At 50.1% G+C, this 22,511-nt stretch overlaps 1 protein-coding gene across 10 annotated transcripts in view; it reads right to left on the bottom strand.

The window, feature by feature from the left end:
- Positions 1 to 3,138: 3,138 nt before the first annotated feature.
- The window catches only part of POU6F1 (POU class 6 homeobox 1), a 29,091-nt gene continuing 9,718 nt past the window's right edge, over positions 3,139 to 22,511 (bottom strand). For 6 of the 10 annotated variants that reach the window (XM_060412570.1, XM_060412574.1, XM_060412571.1 and 3 more), the window contains 10 exons: positions 22,211 to 22,304; positions 20,452 to 20,647; positions 15,486 to 15,607; positions 14,369 to 14,594; positions 13,590 to 13,843; positions 12,762 to 12,890; positions 11,973 to 12,176; positions 8,347 to 8,488; positions 7,614 to 7,782; positions 3,139 to 6,624 (listed from right to left, as the gene is read on the bottom strand). In XM_060412570.1, coding sequence (XP_060268553.1) covers positions 6,279 to 6,624; positions 7,614 to 7,782; positions 8,347 to 8,488; positions 11,973 to 12,176; positions 12,762 to 12,890; positions 13,590 to 13,843; positions 14,369 to 14,594; positions 15,486 to 15,607; positions 20,452 to 20,647; positions 22,211 to 22,258 — 1,836 coding nt within the window. In that variant the 5' untranslated portion in view covers positions 22,259 to 22,304 and the 3' untranslated portion in view covers positions 3,139 to 6,278. Of the gene's footprint in view, positions 6,625 to 7,613; positions 7,783 to 8,346; positions 8,489 to 11,972; positions 12,177 to 12,761; positions 12,891 to 13,589; positions 13,844 to 14,368; positions 14,595 to 15,485; positions 15,648 to 20,053; positions 20,158 to 20,451; positions 20,648 to 21,331; positions 22,116 to 22,210; positions 22,305 to 22,511 lie in introns of those variants that run through there. The other 4 variants (XM_042246717.1, XM_060412575.1, XM_060412576.1 and 1 more) reach the window with 4 other exon arrangements.

Below are 22,511 nucleotides of genomic sequence, written 5' to 3'. Positions count from 1 at the left end.
AGTGACTCTCAAGAGTTTTCTCCAACACCACAGTTCAAAAGCATCAATTCTTCGGCACTCAGCTTTCTCCACAGTCCAACTCTCACATCCATACGTGACCACTGGAAAACCATAGCCTTGACTAGACGGACCTTTGTTGGCAAAGTAATATCTCAGCTTTTCGATATGCTATCTAGGTTGGTCATAACTTTTCTTCCAAGGAGTAAGCATCTTTTAATTTCATGGCTGCAATTACCATCTGCAGTGATTTTGGAGCCCCCCAAAATAAAGTCTGACACTGTTTCCACTGTTTCCCCATCTATTTCCCATGAAGTGATGGGACCGGATGCCATGATCTTAGTTTTCTGAATGTTGAGCTTTAAGCCAACTTTTTCACTCTCCTCCTTCACTTTCATCAAGAGGCTCTTTAGTTCCTCTTCACTTTCTGCCATAAGGATGGTGTCATTTGCATATCTGAGGTTATTGATATTTCTCCCGGCAATCTTGATTCCAGCTTGTGCTTCTTCCAGTTCAGCATATCTCATGATGTACTCTGCATATAAGTTAAATAAGCAGGGTGTGGACACCTTATCTTTGACAAAGGAGGCAAGAATATACAATGGAGTAAAGACAATCTCTTTAACAAGTGGTGCTGGGAAAACTGGTCAACCACTTGTAAAAGAATGAAACTAGATCACTTTCTAACACCCTACACAAAAATAAACTCAAAATGGATTAAAGATCTAAATGTAAGACCAGAAACTATAAAACTCCTAGAGGAGAACATAGGCAAAACACTCTCCGACATACATCACAGCAGGATCCTCTATGATCCACCTCCCAGAATTCTGGAAATAAAAGCAAAAATAAACAAATGGGATCTAATTAAAATTAAAAGCTTCTGCACAACAAAGGAAAATATAAGCAAGGTGAAAAGACAGCCTTCTGAATGGGAGAAAATAATAGCAAATGAAGCAACTGACAAACAGCTAATCTCAAAAATATACAAGCAACTTATGCAACTCAATTCCAGAAAAATAAACGACCCAATCAAAAAATGGGCCAAAGAACTAAATAGACATTTCTCCAAAGAAGACATACGGATGGCTAACAAACACATGAAAAGATGCTCAACATCACTCATTATTAGAGAAATGCAAATCAAAACCACAATGAGGTACCACTTCACACCAGTCAGAATGGCTGCGATCCAAAAATCTGCAAGCAATAAATGCTGGAGAGGGTGTGGAGAAAAGGGAACCCTCCTACACTGTTGGTGGGAATGCAAACTAGTACAGCCACTATAGAGAACAGTGTGGAGATTCCTTTAAAAATTGCAAATAGAACTACCTTATGACCCAGCAATCCCACTGCTAGGCATACACACCGAGGAAACCAGAATTGAAAGAGACACATGTACCCCAATGTTCATCGCAGCACTGTTTATAATAGCCAGGACATGGAAACAACCTAGATGTCCATCAGCAGATGAATGGATAAGAAAGCTGTGGTACATATACACAATGGAGTATTACTCAGCCATAAAAAAGAATTCATTTGAATCAGTTCTGATGAGATGGATGAAACTGGAGCCGATTATACAGAGTGAAGTAAGCCAGAAAGAAAAACACCAATACAGTATACTAACACATATATATGGAATTTAGAAAGATGGCAATGACAACCCTGTATGCAAGACAGGAAAAAAGACACAGATATATATAATGGACTTTTGGACTCAGAGGGAGAGGGAGAGGGTGGGATGATTTGGGAGAATGGCATTCTAACATGTATACTATCATGTAAGAATTGAATTGCCAGTCTATGTCTGACGCAGGATACAGCATGCTTGGGGCTGGTGCATGGGGATGACCCACAGAGATGTTATGGGGAGGGAGGTGGGAGGGGGGTTCATGTTTGGGAACGCCTGTAAGAATTAAAGATTTTAAAATTAAAAAAATAAAAACTAAAAAAAAAAAATTAAAAAAAAAAAATAAGCAGGGTGACAATATACAGCCTAGTGTGGACAGTCAATATTAGGATCGTGAGATCTATGCAGAAACAAGTGCTGGCTTCTGTGTCATTTTGGCCTCATTATTTCAAAGTCCTGTAAAGCGCCTCTGATCCCCAAACCTAACATCTATATCTTAGACATCTCCTGTCCCTTGGGTGGGGAAGGGATGGGAGAGCATGATTTGGAACCCAGCACAGTGCCTGACTCAGGAATCCTGGTTGGGTGGAATCAAAGCTGATGCCTTCTTCTCACCAGTTTAGATTATGTCACTCAGACCTTATCAATACTAGGAAGATGGGGCAGGGGACTGGGGAGAGGGAGAGTCCATGGAGGTATGGCATGAACCCTACTCCTAGGAGGGAGACCCATTTTACAGCCATACTTTCCCAATTCTGAACTTGAGTGGTGGACCTGCTCATAATATTTGCTGGCCTGGGAAACAGTACAAAGGAAGATCCTCTTACCTATATCTAAATGTTTATAAAGCATGTGGGTGCATGCTAAGTTGCTTCAGTCAGGTCTGATTCTGTGTGACCCTGTGGAATGTAGCCTGCCGGGCTCTCTGTCCACGGGATTCTCCAGGCATGAATACTGGAGTGGGTTGCCATGTCCTTCTTCAGGGAAAGCATAAATCAACCTAATTGTGACTATTCTAGCCTCTCATCATGATAAGCATGCCTTCATAATGACCCAGAAGGCCAGGTTTGAATTTGAACTTCTAGGACTCCCTCAAGTTCTGTGCTAGAATGTGCCTCAGTCCTCGTCCCCAGCCTGCCTCCTCTTAACCCCATTGCAGCTCCACCTCACACTGTAAAGGGCTTTGTACATATGTAGAGGCATCCAGCCTGCATAGCCAAGCTCTGTCCACCAAGCTTTCTGACAATAGCTGCCCCGTGGCAGGGAATTCTGGGGTCCTAGGTATCAGGGGTGGTCTGGAAAGAGAAAGGTCACACCCGCCTGACCCTGTACCCCACAGGGAGATCATGGCAGTGAAGCAGGAGTCCAGGGCGCTGATCCTCCTCCTCTTGCAATGGGATTTTCCAGGCCACAAGCTCTGCCAGCAAAGGCAGCTAGCTCATCCCCTGGTCTCTGACCCTGATTCTCTTACATCACTCTGAGAGGTAAAAGAGAAACAAGCAGACCAGTACAAAAGAAAAAATACTGTTTATTCCGCACAACTACACCAAGTGCTTGCCCCCTCCCCCCATTCTCCCTACCCCACCCCTCACTCCAGCTCTCAGCAGACTTTGTCCATGTCCAGGAACAGTCAGAACCTCGGTGTCAGAGCCTGGCCTGTGAGACAGGAAGGGAATCTAGGCATAGGAAGGTTATTGGATTTCCAAGGATACACAAAAATGCCAGGGCCTCTCATTCCAAATTCAAACAGGTTCTTTAATCCACTTGGCTGAGTTCTCTTCCTGAACCCCACTTGGATAAAATGTCATGATTAGTGCAGGGTCAAAGGCCCCAGCCAATTCATTAAGCCATAGAACATTTTGGTCTTTGAAACAAAAACAAAACCTCATGCAAACAGCGAAGTTCTTCTGCCCTTTCGCCTGCCTTTCCATGGCAAAGGGGCCACTGAGCTCTGGCTGGTAACCAGAAAGGTGCTTTTAAAACAAATTCAGTATCAACTCCCTTCAGAGTCTGATGCTGCTCGTAAGAAGGATATAAACAAAACAAAACCTCACCTCAAGGCCATAGCTGCTTCCAGGGGGCCCTATGGTGGGGCAGTAAGAGCAGAGATCAAGTTGGTGAGTTCCTCTGTGTCCCTACTTCAGGGACTCCCTGTAGCCCCTGCCTGGGGAATTCAGCTTGCAAACACTCTGGCCCCCTCCCCCCGGGCTTGTTTCTCTGAAAGACCAACCCATCATTCCAGCAGAAGAAAAGGTTTCGTTCTACCCAGCCTTGGGAAGACAGATTTAGATGCGGGAGGAGCTAAGAAAGCATGGCCAGGACTAATTTAGAGCAGCTTTTTCCTGCCGTGACTCAGGACAGATGGTGTCCTCCGGCATATCCACTGCCATCCACTGGGTCGCATGCTACTCCTGTGTGCACCAGCCAGGACCCACTTGTCTCTCACAAGAAAGCAAGCATATCTGAAAGCAAAGGCTTGAGGGTAAAAACCTGTATCTCTCTAATTAACTGAACTGTAAGTCACTGAATCCTTCACAAACTCTGGTACTTGATTCTCACTGAAAACTTGTTTACGACACCCCTCTCAAGTGAGCCTGTCACCTCATTGAGTCGGGTGGATAACCTTGAACTTGAGTGTGCAGCCTTACCCTTGGAGACGTATTCTCTGCTGCAGCAAGCGAGGTGCGCACCTGCGTCCTCATCCCCCACCACACTTGAGCAAGTCTGGTTGGTCGGAATGCAGTGGTGTGGGGGGTGTGTGTGCGCATATGTGGCAATTTGACACACAACTGCCCTCTCACTGGCAGGGCCACCAAGACGCTGGCCACAGTGGCCCTGAAAGGCCTGGGACGCACCAGCTTCAGGTAGGAAAGGAACCCCAGTCTGCCAGGGGAAGCAAGGCTGGGCTCTGCCCCAGTGTCCCACGGAGGTGGTGATAGTCACTTCTTCAGGGTTTATCGTGTGAGGGCAGCTGCTAGAGACCAGGTTCTGTAAGGACAGGAGTTGTGAAAGCAGGGGGCGGCTGACCCCTGTGACTTGTGTGTGACCTTTAAGTCTAGTCCACATAGCAGGTCTGGACTTCTCTAGCAAACCTCCCAGGGCCCTCCTGACCTTCCGGAGTCACATACTGAGTTCCAGGGGATGCCCAGCTGCAGGGAGGCTGGGAAACTCATTGGATATCTTGCAGGAGATGCCAAGCTCCAGTGTACCACAGATATCCTCTCTGAAGGCAAAACCCAGCCTGCTCTAGGCGGATTCTCAACTCAGAAGCACTCTGGGGGGCTTGTCCACACAAACACATGGTCCAAGACTCTGGACAAAATTAGATTTCTCCTCTGGTATCCAAGACTGCAAGTTACAAAGAAAATTAGTTAAGTCACCTTCCACAGAGGACCTTCCCAGGCTGCTGTCAGCTCTTTCTGGATGTGGGCTTTTTCCAGGACCTTCCTGTCTGGTGTCGCTTCATTTGCTGCTTCTGAGAAGACCCCAGGACTGGGTGGGAGGTGAGTGTGAGGGCAAGAGAGACTTAGCATTCCTTTCTTCATTTCCCCACCCCCCCGCCCCCTGAGTGCCTGCTTATCTGGGCAAGGGGGTTTTCCAGGCTGCAAGTTCTCTTAACCACATCATTCTGATGCAGAGATGGCCACAGACAGAGATCAAATTAAAATCTGGGAGAGATGCCTTATTTATCAAGTTCCCAACCTGCTGGCTTAGCCGGTAAAGAATCCGTCTGCAATGCAGGAGACCTGCGTTTGATCCCTGGGTTGGGAAGATTCCCTGAAGAAGGGAAAGGCTACCCACTCCAGTATTCTGGCCTGGAGAATCCCACGGACTATACAGTCCATGGGTCGCAAAGTCGGACACAACTGAGTGACTTTCACTTCACAACCTGCTATAGGCCCAGGTCAACTCCAGGACAGCTAGTGTTCACTGCTGATTTCTTCCAACATGATGTATAAAAGAAAAAAATTCTGCTTTAGTGAAATTTTCCCTACCTAGGAGCCAAGGAGAGATGGGAGTGATCATGTGTTCTGGCCCCAGGTCTATGGAAACCTTCTGACCTTGAGGTCAAGGCATACATGGAATCTGACTTTCTGAGCTGCACATCACACTTTTCAGAACAAGATCTCTTGGATTTTGTCGGGGGACAGTGTGCCTACAGGCAGAGGGTAGGTGGGTGAGGCTGTGGTTCCACTGGACGAGCCGCTGTACCTGCCACGGTCACACAGAGGAACAGAGAAGAGACAGTGGAGAGAGTGCCATCAAAAACAAGAGCTAATGGCCAGTGGTCCTGGAGGCTACTACAGCCCCATCCCAAAGATGGGGAGCCTCTGGTTCCCAGCCAGAATTCACCCTTCAAAAACCCACATCAGCAAAGTGCTTCTTTAAGTGACATGACAAGTCCCCTCCTTCGGCATGACCAGCCCCAAACCTGGAGGTCTCAGGTGGGCCCCACTGCCCTCCCTGGGATGCAGATGGCACGGGGAAGAGAAGGGAGGCAGCTGACACACAGGTGCATGGCGGAGTCTCACAACCCAGGACAAACACAGCCACAGGCAGCAGAATGGCAGAGGCCACAGGGTGGCAGCCGGAGCCGGATGCCAAGGGGAGGTACAAAGTGCTGGGACATAGGGCTGGGGGCTGAGCCCTACGGGATCTGAAAGACATTCAGCTTGCTGGTGTTCTTGAGCGTCTGGCGCCGGTTGCAGAACCAGACCCGCACCACCTCCCGGTCATAGTTGAGCTCCTTTGCAATCTCGGTGATCTCCTGGCCTGTGGGCAGCGGGTTCTTCTCGAAGTAGGCATTGAGAGCCTCTATGGCCTGGGGGGTGAAGGAGGTGCGGCGCTTACGTTTCTTGGAGGGCTCGCCTCCCACAAACTCCATCAGGTTCTGCTGGCCTTCCTGGTTCCGGAGTTCAGCTTCATGCAGCCACTTTTCCAGCACCGGCTTCAGCTTCTGGGCACTCTTGGGTGTGATGTCCAGCTTCTCAAACCTGTGGATGACCCAGGCCCAGGAAGGGACAGTGACAGTGCCTTACTCCCCACCCCGGGCGTGAGTGCTGGCCTCAGGGGGCTGCTTCTCCCGGGGCTGGCAGACCTGTGCTCCCCTGACAACCCCCACTAGGATCCCCTGGCTCGGCCCAGCCCAGACTCCTCAGATTGTCCTGTCTCCCAGGTCATGACAGGGAGACCATTCCCATGGCCTCAGTTTATAGTGCAATGATAACAGGGCAGCTGCTTTATGAACACCATTCCAAAACTTTCACACCCAAATGGGTGAAGTCCTTTGAGGAATCATGTTGAGAGGCCTCCAAGATGGCAAATAGATGTCCTAAGTGCTGTCTTCCTCCAACTGCAGCATCACTAAGTCAGAATACTCTTTCTGGCTGAGCCCAGATGAGACTACAGAATTCCCAACATGACACTGTAGCTTAATAGTCACTCTAGTCTAATATATAGCGTTGGCAAGCAGATGAAACCTTTTGGCCATACCTAAGCCATGTGCTTTTTCGAAAATGCACATGACTTAGGGATGTGCTTTTTATTATATCTTTCTTTCACCATTAAAAAAAAATTGAAGTATAGTTGGTTTACACTTTACAATCAACTATAATACAGGCACCAGAATCAGTCTGTACGCTGCATACAGAAAAGTCAGTTACATCACTTCAGAGTCATGTCTCACAAGAGGGGGAGGTGGAAGCATGATAGAGGTGATTGTGGGTTATAGTCTAGAACCAAGCCAGAACAGAAGTTCCCAGTCTTGTGATTAATTTCATAAGCTGTACTCCTGTCCCTCTAGGATTCCTAACTGGATCAGGATCTTGGATTCCTCCTAAATAGATAATATAAATGCTCAGGATTGGAGGATAAACTTCAGAGGGCCCCAGAAAGACTTTGACTATTCCAGGTGTTCATGTCTAAGTGCCAGATACCTGAGCTCCTGTGAGTGCTCTGATCTTGCCCAGGCAGCCTTACTCACCGGCAGATGGCTGACTGGCTGTAGGCTGGGCCTTCCGTTGCAGTCAGAGCCTGACCCACTTGGGTCTGTGTGAGGCCCAGGGATAGCCGCCGGATCTTAAAGTTCTTGGCAAACTCCCGGATCTCTTCTAAGTTGATCCCATCCTCATCCAGACTTGGGGTATGTGGCTCTAGGCCAGAGGAAGGGGGCAGGGGTGAGTGTGTAAGACAGATAATCATCACTGCTTACCCAGCCCATGGGCCTAGCCCTGGTGAGTAGTGAGGGATCAGGATGTTTGACAAAAAGCCTGCGTACCCTAAGACCCTCATCATTCCTGTCCCCAAGACGAGACGGGAGCAATGAGCCAGGACCAAGGTGCCTGTAGATAGAGGTCTATTTTAAGTTCTTCCAGCTCTAACTGTTGACCCTCCCTGATTATCCCCAGGCTGGCCCCATGCACACCTGTTAGCTATCCACATTCTTCAAATACTGGTGAGAGACCATAGGAGAGACAGCCAATGATTTGGCTTCTCAGAGAAGCAGCCAGACAGCCGGCTAAGCAGCCTCCACCATGGTCATGCACAGAATCCAGCTCCGTAGAATGAGATTAAGAAAGTCAGTTCCTGGCAACGGGCCTGTGCTCTTCCCTTTTGGACTCCGGAAAGTTTACTAAGGGGAGCATCATCTAATATGGTCAGGGTATCTGAATAAATGCCTCACCCCTTCGCCATACCCTTCCCTTGGAGCCACTTACTGGACACCAGCTGGCTGACTGTAGGGGTCTCTGAGCAGGTGATCGGGATGGGAGCAGAGGCAGCAGGCTTGGCCGCTGGGGCTGGGCTGGCGATGACCACGGCTGGCTGGGGCATGGCTGGTGTGGGCTGGATGGGCTGCACCTGTGAGAAGATCCAACAAACCCCAATTGCCCGCCTGCCTGGGTCAGCGGGGTGGGCAGTCCAGAGGCAGGGCAAAAGCAGGCATGGAATCCTTCCTCACCCAGCACACTTTTACCTGTGCCCCATCAAAAGGCTAGATTAGAAGCTATGCATTAGCACCCACCCAGGCAAGGAGATCCAACCAGTCCATCCTAAAGGAGGCCAGTCCTGGGTGTTCATTGGAAGGACTGATGCTAAAACTGAAACTCCAATACTTTGGCCACCTCATGCGAAGAGTTGACTCATTGGAAAATACTCTGATGCTGGAGGGGATTGGGGGCAGGAGGAGAAGGGGACGACAGAGGATGAGATGGCTGGATGGCATCACTGATTTGCCGCACATGAGTTTGGGTGAACTCCGGGAGTTGGTGATGGACAGGGAGGCCTGGTGTGCTGCGATTCATGGGGTCCAAAGAGTCGGACACAACTGAGCAACTGAACTGAACTGAACTGAACTGAATGATGATGACCTCCAAAATAAGCATAGGTTGTGCTCCACCGAGCCAGGGCCTTGTAGGTGTCTATGACCCAGGCAGGTCAGAGGCTCAGAAAGGTTCAGCATACTTGGTCAAAGCTCCAAGTATCCGCCCTTGCGATAACTGCTCTCAAGTCTCTGCCCTCAAAGGAGAAGCCTAAACCTGATGCTAGAGCCACCACACCCCAAATATCCATTAATGCGTGCGAGCATGTGTGCTAAGTCGCTTCAGTTGTTTCCAAATCTGTGCAACCATACACACTGTAGCCCACCAGGCTCTTCTGTCCATGGGACACTCCAGGCAAGAATACTGGAGTGGCCTGCCATGCCCTCCTCCAGGGGATCTTCCCCACCCAGGGACTGAACCAGCATCTCCTGCGTCTCCTGCATTGCAGGCGGATTCTTTACCTCTGAGCCACCAGGAAAACCCCATATCCATTAATTTTTAACTGGCATATTAAATATGTAAATGACTTTTGGGACCTCGCTTCATTAAGACACTGTGCAGCCATGAAAAAGAATATCTCTTAATAACTGCCGTGGAAAGACCTCTGAGTCACAGTGCTTAGTGAAAGAAAAAAAAAGTAAGGTGAAAAACAATTTTTATGGAATAATTCCTTTAAAAAAATATGAATTTCCAAGAAAAAAATTCTGGAGTCATATAAAGCAAAGTGTCAACAGAAGTCATCTCTGGAAGTGGAGTTAGAAGGGATTTTTACTTTTTGACATCACACATAATGTTGGAATTTTAATAAACAGCTTATATCATATTTACAATCAGGATAAACTATATGAAATCAGTATTTGAAGTATGATTTTTTTTTTAAGCTTCCTGAAAGTGCAGATTTCTCTAGGATGGGCCTTGTTCCCTGAATTCTGCCTCCTGGTAGCTTAAAGTCATTCCCTCGTCATCCCCAGGGCCTTGTTTGGAGCTCCTTGTCTCTGGGTAGAATTCTTTAAGCTGTCTCCTAATAGCTGAGGGCTGAAGAATTGATGCCTTTGAATTGTGGTGCTGGGAGAAGACTCTTGAGAGTCCTCTGGACATCAAGGAGATCAAACCAGTCAATCTTGAAGGAAATTGACCCTGAATATTCACTGGAAGGATTGATGCTGGAGCTGAAGCCCTGATAATTTGGCTCCCTAATGTGAAGAGCCGACTCATTGGAAAAGACTCTGATACTGGGAAAGATTGAGGGCAGAAGGAGAAGGGGGTGACAGAGGATGAAATGGTTGGATGACATCACCGACTCAATGGACATGAGTTTGAGCAAACTCTGGGAGATGGTGAAGGACAGGGAAGCCTGGCGTGCTGCTGTCCATGGGGTTGCAAAGAGTCAGACCCGACTGAGCGACTGGGCAACAATAACAAATAGGACTCAAGTCTCAGCACAGTCCAATTCTTGGCTCCACCTGGATAACAAAAGGAATTTTTAAAATACACATCTAACTAGCCACTTTCCTGCTAAAAACTCTCCGGTGACTCCCCGTTACCTAATATTAGTGATAACAATAAAAGCACCATTTTTTACACATATTACACACATTTCACACACATTTCACTTTGTGCACCAACCTTCCATGTAATGTGTCCTTTACCATTCATAACTTAGGTTGGTACTCTCATCATTCTCCTTCTATAGATGCTGCTGCTGCTAAGTCGCTTCAGTCGTGTCTGACTCTTAGGGACCCCATGGACTACAGCCTACCAGGCTCCTCAGCCCATGGGATTTTCCAGGCAAGAACATTGGAGTGGGTTGCCATTTCCTTCTCCAATGCATGAAAGGAAAAGTGAAAGCGAAGTCTCTCAGTCGTGACCCCATGGACTGCAGCCTACCAGGCTCCTCCGTTCATGGGATTTTCCAGGCAAGAGTACTGGAGTGGGGTGCCATTGCCTTCTCCTTCTATAGATGAGGCTGAGGTTATTCGATGAAGCTGGGAAGCAGCATATCCATTTGAGAACCACAAGCCTCAACATCACCTAGGAACTTATTAGAGATGTGAATCCTTCAGCCCCACTCCAGACCTACTGTATGAGACTCAAGGTGGGGCCTGGAAATCTGCATCTTAGCACACCCTCCAGGTGGTTCTTCGGCACACTCAAGTTTGAGAACCCCTTCTCTGGCACACTGTACTTCCTGCAGTTCTGTGGAAGTAGAAGAATCTCCCATCCCACCCATCCCTTTAGATTAGTTCAACGTCGTACTCTGTGACGGCTTGTCAAACTCCTCAGTCAGCAGACTGGGTTCCTAAAGCACCTTATCCTGCCCCTATCAGAGCCTTTGCCACACTGACTCTAATTGTCTCTGATGCTGGGCTACCTAAGGCAAGGAAGGGCATCTTATTCATCTCTGTATCTTCAGCACTGGAATATAGCAGGCACTCAAAAACCACTCCTAGAATGAACACGTGAGTGAATAATTGATGCCACAGTGCAGAGCAGAGGAGGGGTGGAGGGATGAAGGGGTGGAGAAGAGGAGGGTGCGGAATGAACCTCCCAGGGCCTTTCCAGCAATTTGTTCACCCTGGAGTTGACTGAGCCCCAATTAACTTTTTTTTTTTTTTTTGGCCTCACTCTGCAGCATGTGGGATCTTAGTTCTCCTACCAAGGGTCGAACCTGCGTCCCCTGCATTGGAAGTACAGAGTCTTAAGCACTGAACCACCAGGGAAGCCCCAAGGCCCAGTTCACTTTGACCACCCTTCCCTGGCCTTCTCAGAGTGGCACTGGCCTCTGAGGACACCTATACACGTTTGGTGTGTGGGGGTAAGGGGCGGGGTGGTGGTGGTGTTTTTCTGGGCAGAGCACGTGTGAACCAAAGGGACCTTCTACCTTCAGCCTCCCTCCACTTTGGGGAGGTGTCCTGCTTTCCCAGGAGCTTTGGAAAATAATGTTGTCTTGCCCAGCCTCTGGAGGGAGGCCGCTCATGCCTGACAACACTGCCTGCCACCCTCCCCCAACCCAGCCCTTGTACCTCACTCTTAGCAGGGGACTCAGGAGTGCTTGGCTTCCGGACAGCCACAGGAGGAGGCAGGGGGCTGCTGGCCAGGGTCGCGATCACCTGGCCCTGGGCGTTCAACAACAGCTGGGGGGTCACAGCCTGGACCTGCAGGCTTTGGGCCGGTGCTGGGGCCGCCACGCTAGCCGAGTTCACTACCCACGGAAGTGTTCCAATAACCTGGGAGGAAACACAGGGACCCCACGTGTGAGGGCAGCGTCCAGCTCCACCCCCAACCCCCACACTGGCAGGAAGGGACTTAGACAAGTCACCTAACCCTTCTGGGCCTCAGGGTCCTCCAGTAAAGTGGAGGATTCACACTCTAGGGGCTGCTTCTCTGTCCTCTCTCCAGAGCCGTGAGGGAGCAGGAGTGGGCCTGCATGTGAAGCCCTGCTCTGCCACACTTTAACTAGCTTAATTTCTCCGAACCTCAGCCTTCTCTCCTGGAAAATGGGAACAAAAATCTCCACCCAACAGGCTGTACTCAGAATTAAGTGGGATAATGTATGAGAAAGTACTTAGCACAGAACCTGGCCACAAAGCGAGGGCTCCCTAAATGAAAACCCCCCACTGGAGTGAGCACCGCCAGGGTTGGGGTGCGGGCGATGCCCCCGCCTGGCCTCAGTGTTGGCAGAGAGCTGTCACACAGGCAATAATGAACAGCAGCTTCTCACCCTGGTTGAGTTTCTATGACCCAGTCCTGCCCCTCCCCCACAGCCAGCATCTCCACGATCCCCACCCCTCCACCTGGCTTTGACCACTTGCCTGACCCTGAGCGTTGGTGAGAATCTGACTGCTGATCCCCGGCATGCTGGGAATGGCGTTGGCAATGACTGGAGCTGTGGTGAGGGAGCCCAGGATCTGGGTCTGTCCCCCGAGGGAGGCAGCACTGATCTGTGGGTGGAGGAAGAGCCTTGCTCAGAGGCAACGGGGCAAGAAAGAGCCCAAAGCAGAAGGAAGAGGGCTGAGGGTATTAGGGCAGGGGTGGGGGGTAACCGATGCTGGACAGATGTGAGTGTGGGCTGCAAGCCCAAGTCCACCAACTGAATGGTATCCAGGGCCAGGGGCTGCAGAAGGTGAGCAGGGAAGGACAGGGGCACAGTCATGGAGGAGTACCTCTGGCTAATCTTTCAGGCCAGCCCGGGGAGAGTAGAAGGGCCAGGCTGGAGAGGCTGATGTGACTCTAGCCACATCTAACTAGAAGCTATCTACTCATGCCTAACAGCTCCACTACCAAGTCAGGAACCACACTGGATAGACACTGGCATGGGGCCGTGAGCCTCTAGCGCCACTTGAGTGACAGCTCACAAGTTTGCAATCCCCAGACATCATCCCACCCTCCAAGGCTGGTCCATGGTCCAGGTTCTGGAAAGTTGGGCCAGCCCTCTTGGTAGAGGTTGTCTGCTCTTGGCTGGGATGCATGGGCTGGCAGCTGCCTTGGAAGGAGCCCATCTCTGCCGAAGTGTTGGAAAAGAGCCGCATTCAGGGGGCTGGTCCTCCACCTCCATACTCCCCCGTGGGAAGGGTCAGGTTCACCCTTGGCCAGAGATCCAGTCCATCCCCGGTGAGCCTTGGGTGAGGGCAGCAGCTTACGATTCCTGGGCTGAATGCGAAGCCTGCAGGCTGAACGGTGATCTGTGTGGGGGTGTCCACAGACTTGGGGGTGGGGGCAGTGGCGGTGGCAGCAGTGGGCTGTGGTAGAATGGCCGGTGTGGCCTGCAGCAGTGGCTGGGGCTGGAACAGCGTCTGGGGCTGAGCCGGTGGTCGGGGCTGGGCAGGCGAGGAGGCCTGGGCCGGTGGGGCGGCTTGTACAGGCGCCGGGAGAGCGGTGTTCAGCACGGCAGCTGCTACGGAGCAAGGCAGAGACAGAGGCGCTCAAATGCCTAGCCGCAGGCCAGAGCAGCTCCAATCCCAAGGGATCTGGTATAAGAACGAGACGGGGGTCGGGGCACTGGGGTGGGGGCACAGGCTGCTGTGATTCCCTTGATCCTTGCAGGGGTGGCACATGCCAACATCTCTCATCCCCCCTCCCTAGGGCCTGGAGATGTGTAGGTTCAGAACCAGAAGTGGAATCTTCTTGCAGTCCTTCTCAGGAGGCTGGTCACAGGGTGAGGTTTGGCGTAGGGGGAGGGCAGTCCCAGACAGCTGGCTGAAGGAAGACAGGCCTGCTGGGCCAGCGTGGTGTCTTGGCCTAGAGTCCTGAGGTGGTGCAGCAGCTCTGTGGCTGGGGGCCTGGGGCACCAGATCCAGACTCCAGGGCTCTTGCCCTGGGAGGGCCGCGGGTTCAGAGTCCAACATGGCAAACACACGAGCAGGGAAGGTAGTGGAAGGTGGCGGGGGCCTGGTGCAGTCCTGGGGAGAGTTGCCGTTACCTTGGAGACCGGCTAAAGGTGGCTTGAAAATTCCCCCCGTGGGAGAAGCAGCGGTCAGTCCTGGGAGGGCAGCCACGGTTGCAGTAGGAATTGTCCACACGGCCAGCCCCTGTTGACCAGCCACTTGACCTGCAATACTGATGGGGATAAGAAGAGGTTGAGTAACTGCCCCTGCTGGAACCATAACTCCTGTCAGAACTGTGGCTAAGTTTTCCTGAGTCAAGACCTGCAAAAGCAAACAAGATTTCAAAAAAGAAAAGAAAAAATAAAAAATCAACATCAACAGCCGCAAACGCTGGGTCTTTTAGACCCAGCTGAGCACACACAAAGCATCCTGAGGGGAGGGGGGAAAAGGCTGCATGAGTGCGGGGAAGAGATGAGCCCTAGCTGGAGGCCCATCCCTGAGGAGGGACCTGGACTGGACTATCCCATCTTTGGAGAAGTAGCCCACATCAGGGTCAGGGCCCAGCTCTGCCCAAGGATCAGAAAGGGTCACAGGCCTCTCCCGCCATGGTTGGCTGCCTCCCAAGCCTTCCCTGGGTCTTTGCTCACGGGACCAGTGCTTTGTGACCAGGAGCAGGGGCAGGGGCTGGTGGAACTGAGTTGTCCAGGCCCACAGAGGCCTCTGGGAAGCTATGATAGAGGACACTCCTGATGGACACCTTGGATATCTGTGTGTGCAGTGAAAGATGTCACAGGGTGCTAAGTCTGCCTGGAGGCCCCTGGAGCAGCTTCTTGCTGTGCTGGGGCTGCCCTCTGCTCTAAATGAGGAGCCATTAACTCTTCCAGGCACCCGCTAGAGGGGCTGACAAGGGTATTCACTCATTCAATCATTAGATGACTTGAAGAGTTACTGTAATCTATTAATCCTTGCTGGACATGAGGGGATTACCTGACAAATGTAGATTTACTTTCCCCAGGGGGCCTGATCTGGGCTAGGGGAAAAGTCAGGGGTCCCTAGTAGGAGATTCCCTCCCTCAAGCCACAGCCCCTTCCCTGTCCTGCCTCATGAAGGAGGCAGGCCAGACCCCCAGACCCCATGGCCAGCCCATGTTGGCTATCCCATGCCTTGCTCTTGCCCACTGCCCTCTGTCTAGCTCCCTGGGGTGGTCCTTACCTGGGGGGCAGCTTGTACAGCCAGCGGCGTCAGGGTCTGTGATGCCTGAGGCTGGCATGGAGCTTGGCTGAAGGTGGCAACAGCAGGGGCAGGGCTCGAAGGCATCCCCGGAAGCGACTTCACTTCATGCAGCATTGGGAGAGAGAGGGACAAGGAGTGAACCTGGCGGAGTGGGACAACTCTCAGTGCTGCACTGCGTTTCTGCACAACCCGAGGCCGATCTCTGGCTTCCTTGGCCCAAAGAGCGAGTTCCCCCAAAGTTACTGGTAGTGAGCATGGGAGGCTGGAAAGCCCTATGCCAGACTTGGAAGGTATACCACCCTCATCCCACATGTGGATGAAGAAAATGCAGACCCAGGCACAGCTGGGTATCAGCCTGTCATCTCCTGGCTTGGTAGGATGCTAGGACCTATCACATAACCAGCAGTAGAAATGAACATGTGTCAGGGAGAGAAGGCGCCAGAATCAATGGGATTGATTGGCGCATCCAGCAACTGGATCAATGGTCACTCTGCCTCCAGGCTACTTTGGGGATGCAGTGCTGGCTCAGGGAAGGGGCAGGATTTCTGCAGGATGAAGCCTAGGAAGTGACATGTCATGGCCACACTCTGGATCCCGGGGCCAGATAACTTCTCTCTGGCATTCCCTGAGGTCTGAAGTCTGATGAGCAGCTTTTAGGAGGTTCTAAAGGAGCTTCCCTGGAGAAGGCAATGGCACCCCACTCCAGTACTCTTGCCTGGAAAATCCCATGGATCCAGGAGCCTGGTGGGCTGCAGTCCATGGGGGTCTCGAAGAGTCGGACACGACTGAGCGACTTCACTTTCACTTTTCACTCTCATGCATTGGAGAAGGCAATGGCACCCCACTCCAGTGTTCTTGCCTGGAGAATCCTAGGGACGGGGGAGCCTGGTGGGCTGCAGTCCATGAGGGTCGCACAGAGTCGGACACAACTGAAGCGACTTAGCAGCAGCAGCAGCAGCTGCAAAGGAGCTTCTCATGAATTGTAGCTTTTCAACCAAGTGAGAGCTTCCTCTCACTACATGGAGTTAGGTAGGGACCCCTAGCAGAAAAATTCTTCAAAGTCACATAACAATATGGAGAAGGGTTATTTAATACATAGTGAGACATTACAGGGAGTCCAGGTGTTGGGTGTTAGACCAGATGAGTGACTTCTTAATGCTGGCTGGGCATAGGTTTCCAGACCCTATTCTAGGCCAACTGAGTCAGAATGTCCAGGAGTGGAGGCCGGCAACCTCACATCTCTCTCTCTTTCTTCTAAGCTCCCTTGTAATACACAGGGACAAAATGGGAACCACTGAACTAGAGAACCTTCCAAGCCTGCATTCCCAGCTCTTGTTTTAATCTGGAAAGGCACCAACCTAAGCCAGGACTATTCACAGTATACAATTTTAAAATCCAGATTGCTTCAAGGATGAAAGAGACAAGCAACCACAAAAACCATATAAAATACCAAAGAAAACCAAACGGCAGATTTATGTCCACTGTGAAGGGGAAATATATTTCTAACTGTTGAAAAAAAATCAGAGAAGATAAGGATAATCTGAACCTCTGAGAATTCAAAAAATATTTCACTTGACAAAGTGTCATGAAACCGGGACTTCCCTGGTGGTCCAGTGGTTAAGAGTCTGCCTTGCAATGCAGAGGATGTGGGTTCAATCCCTGGTTGGGAAACTAAGATTCCAAGTGTTGTGGAGCAACTAAGGCCAGGCACTGCAATTACTGAACCCGTGTGCCATAACTAGAGAGTCCATGCATCACAGTGAAGGACAACGAAGATCCGATGTCCTGCAACTGAGACCCAACACAACCAGATAAATAAATAAAAACAAGCAACAATACCAGCGATTGTTTATTTTTTTTTAAGTGTGATGAAACCTATAAAGGAAACTGAGGAAATGGAATTGTAACAAGCATGAGTGATGAAAGCTTACCATCTGAAGAAATAAGTCATTTCATTAGGATACATTTCCAGAGTGGGACTATGGGGCCTAGGATTCACCTACATTTAGGTTTGTTTTTTTTTTTTGCTTCCTGCTAGACTGCTTTTCCACCTGGAAAATCCCATGGATGGAGGAGCCTGGTAGGCTGCAGTCCATGGGGTCACTAAGAGCTGGACATAACTGCGCGACTTCCCTTTCACTTTTCACTTTCATGCGTTGGAGAAGGAAATGGCAACCCCCTCCAGTGTTCTTGCCTGGAGAATCCTGGGGACGGGGCAGCCTGGTGGGCTGCCGTCTATGGGGTCGCACAGAGTCGGACACGACTGAAGCAACTTAGCAGCAGCAGCAGACTGCTTTTCAGGAAGACTGAACCCATTTGCGGAACCATCAACAATGTGCCTGTTTCTCCACAGCACCACCCAGTTTAGATTTTATCACAATTTCTTTTTCTGGCTTCAGAGATATAGATGGTACCTCTTGGCTGACTACTTTTCCTCTCATTGATAGCAAGGTTTTGTGTGTTTTTCCATGTAATGATTTCCTATTGTGTAAACAATTCATTTCTCTTCAAAAGGAATTTTAGTGGACTACACCTCAAAGAAAAATAGGGTTAAAGCAGCTGTTTATGACAATGAAAAAACCAGGGAGTTTGATAATAGCCAGAGCCAAAATCAGTGAGTGAACCTGTTAGTAAAGGCTACAGAATATGAAATAATATGGTGGTAGGTGTCATACTACTTAGCCTGCCCTCAGGGGCCACATCTATAGAAATACGTATGTGTGACCAAGTCTGGGTAATAGAGTAGCACAAATCACTAGATTCTTTTTTCATCTGGAAAAAGTTTCCTATTACTTAGTTTTAAGAGGAAACCCTTCTCAATAGTTCATATGCAGAAACGTTCTGTCAAAGCTACATTTTAAGCTGGCAACTTCTTAGGAATTACTACCAACATACCTCCCCTACCTGCTTGACCATGACGAAAATTCCTTTACAAAGAAGACTTTAATGAAAGGCTTAATTAGATAAACTTCTGGAAGAAGATGCACACTACCATGAACACTCATGCTAAGATGTAAATTACTGGTTTTGGATCCATTTCTGAGAGTAAGTTTTGGGTAAGGAATAGAATTAAGGCGCTAGAGGAAATGAGATACGGAAGATGGATAAAAGGGTAAAAAAGAAAGGGAAGCACTCTGGGGGGGGGGGGGGCTTCCCTGGTGGTTCAGTGGTAAAGAATCTACCTGTAGTGCAGGAGCCACAGGAGACCCCATGTTCAATCCATGGGTCAGGAAGATCCCCTGGAGGAGGGCATGGCAACCCACTCCAGTATGCTTGCCTGGAGAATCCCATGGACAGAGGAGCCTGGTGGGCTACAGTCCATGGGGTCACAAAGAGTTGGACATGACTAAAGCAACTTCACACACACACACACACACACACACACACACACACGAACTGTGGACAAAGCTGGAAAATCTCCCAGATTTCCTGAAAAGGGGCTCCATCCCCACAATGGAAAGGAATGGAAAGGCTGGCCGAGATGGAGAATCCTTGTTTTTCCTGCCTGCTCACCAGGACACTGGCCCAGGACACTTCCTCAACAAGGAAGCAGAACATTGCCAGGCTAGGGAAAATGGGCACGTGTCTTGTCATTCCTTTACTCAAAAGGAGGAAAAATAAAATACCAGGCTCCCAAATGGATCTATATACTGATTTGCAAGTACAGCAAGGGAGGTGAGATCCCGAAGTGTTCTCACCTGTTTTCTATTCTCTTTGCTCTCTTCATGTCTCTTCCTCTTGCCCCCCCCCCATCTCCCCCAACCAGATCACCAATCTAGGGAAGCGGTGAAGTTCAGCAGAAGGCAAGGCAAGATGAACCATGGCTTTCTGGGGGAACTGGCAAAGGAGGCCCCAGGCTTTCTGCAAAAAGAGATGTCTATTCTGCAAGGTGTTAATGAGGAAAGTCAATGAAAGGGTACCCTGTGCCCAGAAAGCAGTGCCTACAACCAGTGCCAGCTTTTAGAACAGCCTGGCTATCTCACAGCTGTACTGTAGAGTCATTGGGTGAGACACTGTGAGTCAATCAGCCACATCCATTCCCCATGCAGGAGAATCAAACTCATGCCCTAAAGTCACCTTTGGAGATAAATAGCCCAGATAAGCCCACCAGGCTAGATGCTGTCAGTGTAGCCAGGAGTGAGAAGCTGTGATTCTACAAGGCCCTCCCTAACACACATTCTTAGCCCAGTGTGGGTAAGATGCCGTTCCATCTCCAGCTCCTGGCACCTCCCAGCTCTACCATAAAAGGTACTGATTTGCAAGGGCTGGTAGTACCCTAAAGGTTAAGTCCTCTCTGCCTTGAGCCTGAGGGTCTGGTTTAGACCTGGGAGCCCTCTCGGAGGTTAATTCAATCCCCTTGATGTGCATGTACAGTTAAAAGGCAAATTCTGAACAAAAGATACAAAGAGATCAAAAAACCCACCCGCCACTTTTGAAGAGCCGAGAGCAAAAGCAGAGGACTGTGCATGCCCCCTGCACACGCCACCTAAGGGATGGGCAAAATACCTAGGCCACCCCTTCAGCCTGACCCTTGGACACATCCCTACCTTCACCCCATGTAAGGAATAAGCTGGTCCTCCCTCAGGGAGCGAGCAAGCAAGGGAACCTGTTGCTTGTTCTCGCTTCCCTCTGCTGCAGCAGGGGCCCCAGGAAAGCCTTGTCTGAAAATAAAGAAAATGCAATCCCCTCAGCCGAGTCCCACCACTCTCCTCCCACCTCACCCTGACACGTCCCAGTTTAGGTCTGTAAATAACTGAAAATGGTCCTTCATACCAGGGATTGAGGACTGGTCTAGGAGCTGAACAGCAGCACAGGCTGTGACCAGAGGCCTGCCCAGTGGACAGGAAGACAACACACCCCTAAAGCCACCTAGCCCCCTGGGATTCATGCTGGCTCCCCAGGGGGAACACGGGAAGGGACTCAGGTGGGAGCAGTGGCCTCGTACCAGTTGCCTCCACGGAGGAGTCTGGGTTGTCTGGGCCAGCTTCACCAGCAGCTTCACCAGCTTCAGCAGGGCCTCCACTCTGGGAGCCCTCGGTGGCCACAGCCTCCAGTGCTTTGCCCTCCTCCTCAGCAGGGATCTGAGCATCCACTCCAACCTCCAGAACTCGGATGGTCTCATGGCCTGACATCACGATGACCTGTGAACAGATGAGAGGGACACTGCTAGGGGAAGAGGCTGATACAGCCTCCGGGGAGCTAAAGCTCTAGGTGCGACTGAGGCAGGGAGGAGAGAGTATCTCAGATTGAAGACTTCCTGTCCCGAGGACTGTGTGCTCGTGAGAATTCCCGGAGCCTGGAGCTCTCTGATTCCAGGGGAGGAAGTGCTAGGAGAGAGCAGACCCTGGTGACAGGGGGAAGGGTCTAACACAAGCTAGAAAAAGTCCCACTGAGTGAAACCACTTGAAGACATTTCTATCTGCTCCCTCTCTTGCTCTCAGTTCAGGGACTGGTAAATGGCCTCACCCACAGCCTTGCCAGGATGTCTTCTTGGCTGCTAGGATACTGGAGTGTGGTTACGATGACCCCAAACACAGGACCCACAGCTTCAGCTGGGACAAGACAGGAAGCCCTCTGCATGTCCCTCTAAACATTACAGGAGTGGAAAATGAATGCTCCAGGATGCTGAGGAACTTTTGAAGTTCATGGTTCCTTAATGTCCAAAACCCTGAGGTTAGAGGCCATGATTTCCTTGCAAGCTAACTTCTTGAAGCGAGGGTCAGGAATTCTGAAGGCACGGCCTCTCGCTGGCCCTCCTGAACTGGAGCTTTGTACCCTGTCGACCTGCAGCTCCAGCGTGCCATCTGGTGTGTGCATGCTCTAACCTTGCACCTGCTCGAGGGGAGCCCCCATGCCCAGCGATGCGGGTGGCCCCTGGGCCTCCTTGGAACACTGGGTCTTCCTTCCTGCTCAGACAGCCAGCACTTAGTGCTTAACCTCCAGCACCGACATGCTTCCACTTGGGTCTTTCAAGAATCAGGGACACCCTATGCATGAAAAAGCTCTGTATCAGGCCTTCCCTGCGATTGTCCCAGGGCCAAAGCCACTCCCACAACATGCTCCTTGGGACTGAAAACTGGATCCAGCCAGAGACTCTGCTGGACAAAAGCAACTATGTGACCCATCAGGGGAGTATGAGTGAAATAACCTTCCCAAGCAGTTTCCTTTCTGACTCAAACCTGACTATGAGAAACTTTACTCCAATTACATTTTAAGAGATGTTCATCTTTTTTTCTCCTTTTAAAAATACATTAAAAATACATAAGGGAATTCCCTGGTGGTCCAGTTGTTAGGACTTGGTACTCTCACTGCCAGGGACCTGGGTTCGATTCCTGGTTGGGAGATTAAGATCCTGCAAGCTACAGGCATGGCCAATTAAAAAAAAAAAATTTACATAAGTTATAAAGATCATTGAAGTAAAAATTAGAAAATGATATATAACCAAGAAAAATAAATAAGTTCCCGGATATCGAAATCTTTCCCCATATTAACTTATACATATTTCCACTTTTTAAAGTCACAACTAAAGTCCCCAAACCCAGCCCCTGAAAAATCCTAGCTGGCAACCACATCTGGATGGGTCAAGCGACCATGAACGTTGGTAAGAAACAGACAACAAGGGGCTTTATGGAGTTTTCCTCCTTGCCCACACCCCTCAGTCCATCCCCCTCCCCACCCCCACCTCTTTCTGCTCCAAAAGATACCTGCTCATTGACAGTCAGAGATGAGTCTGGCCCGGCTCCAGGATCCATGGTGACTTGTCAGGGTGGGGTGGGGGCTGGCCCACACCTACACATTCTGCAGGGTGAGATGAGATGGGAAAAGCAAAGGCTGATGTGACAATGCAAGACAATTTCCATATCATCTCAGAAAGTCAGAAGTAGAATGGTAGGAAGAGAGAGAAGCTAAGGGCTCTCAGGCATGTGTAGAAGTGAAGGAAACAGGATTCTAAGGATTTTAAAATTAAAATGTCTGACTTCCTGCAGCACCCTAGGACAACCTACA

This window comes from Ovis aries, chromosome 3 (assembly GCF_016772045.2).
Source record: "Ovis aries strain OAR_USU_Benz2616 breed Rambouillet chromosome 3, ARS-UI_Ramb_v3.0, whole genome shotgun sequence".
In the NCBI taxonomy this organism is placed as follows: domain Eukaryota; kingdom Metazoa; phylum Chordata; class Mammalia; order Artiodactyla; family Bovidae; genus Ovis; species Ovis aries.
The sequence above is the reverse complement of the archived record's forward strand: the minus strand, read 5'-3'. Positions and strand labels throughout refer to the sequence as shown.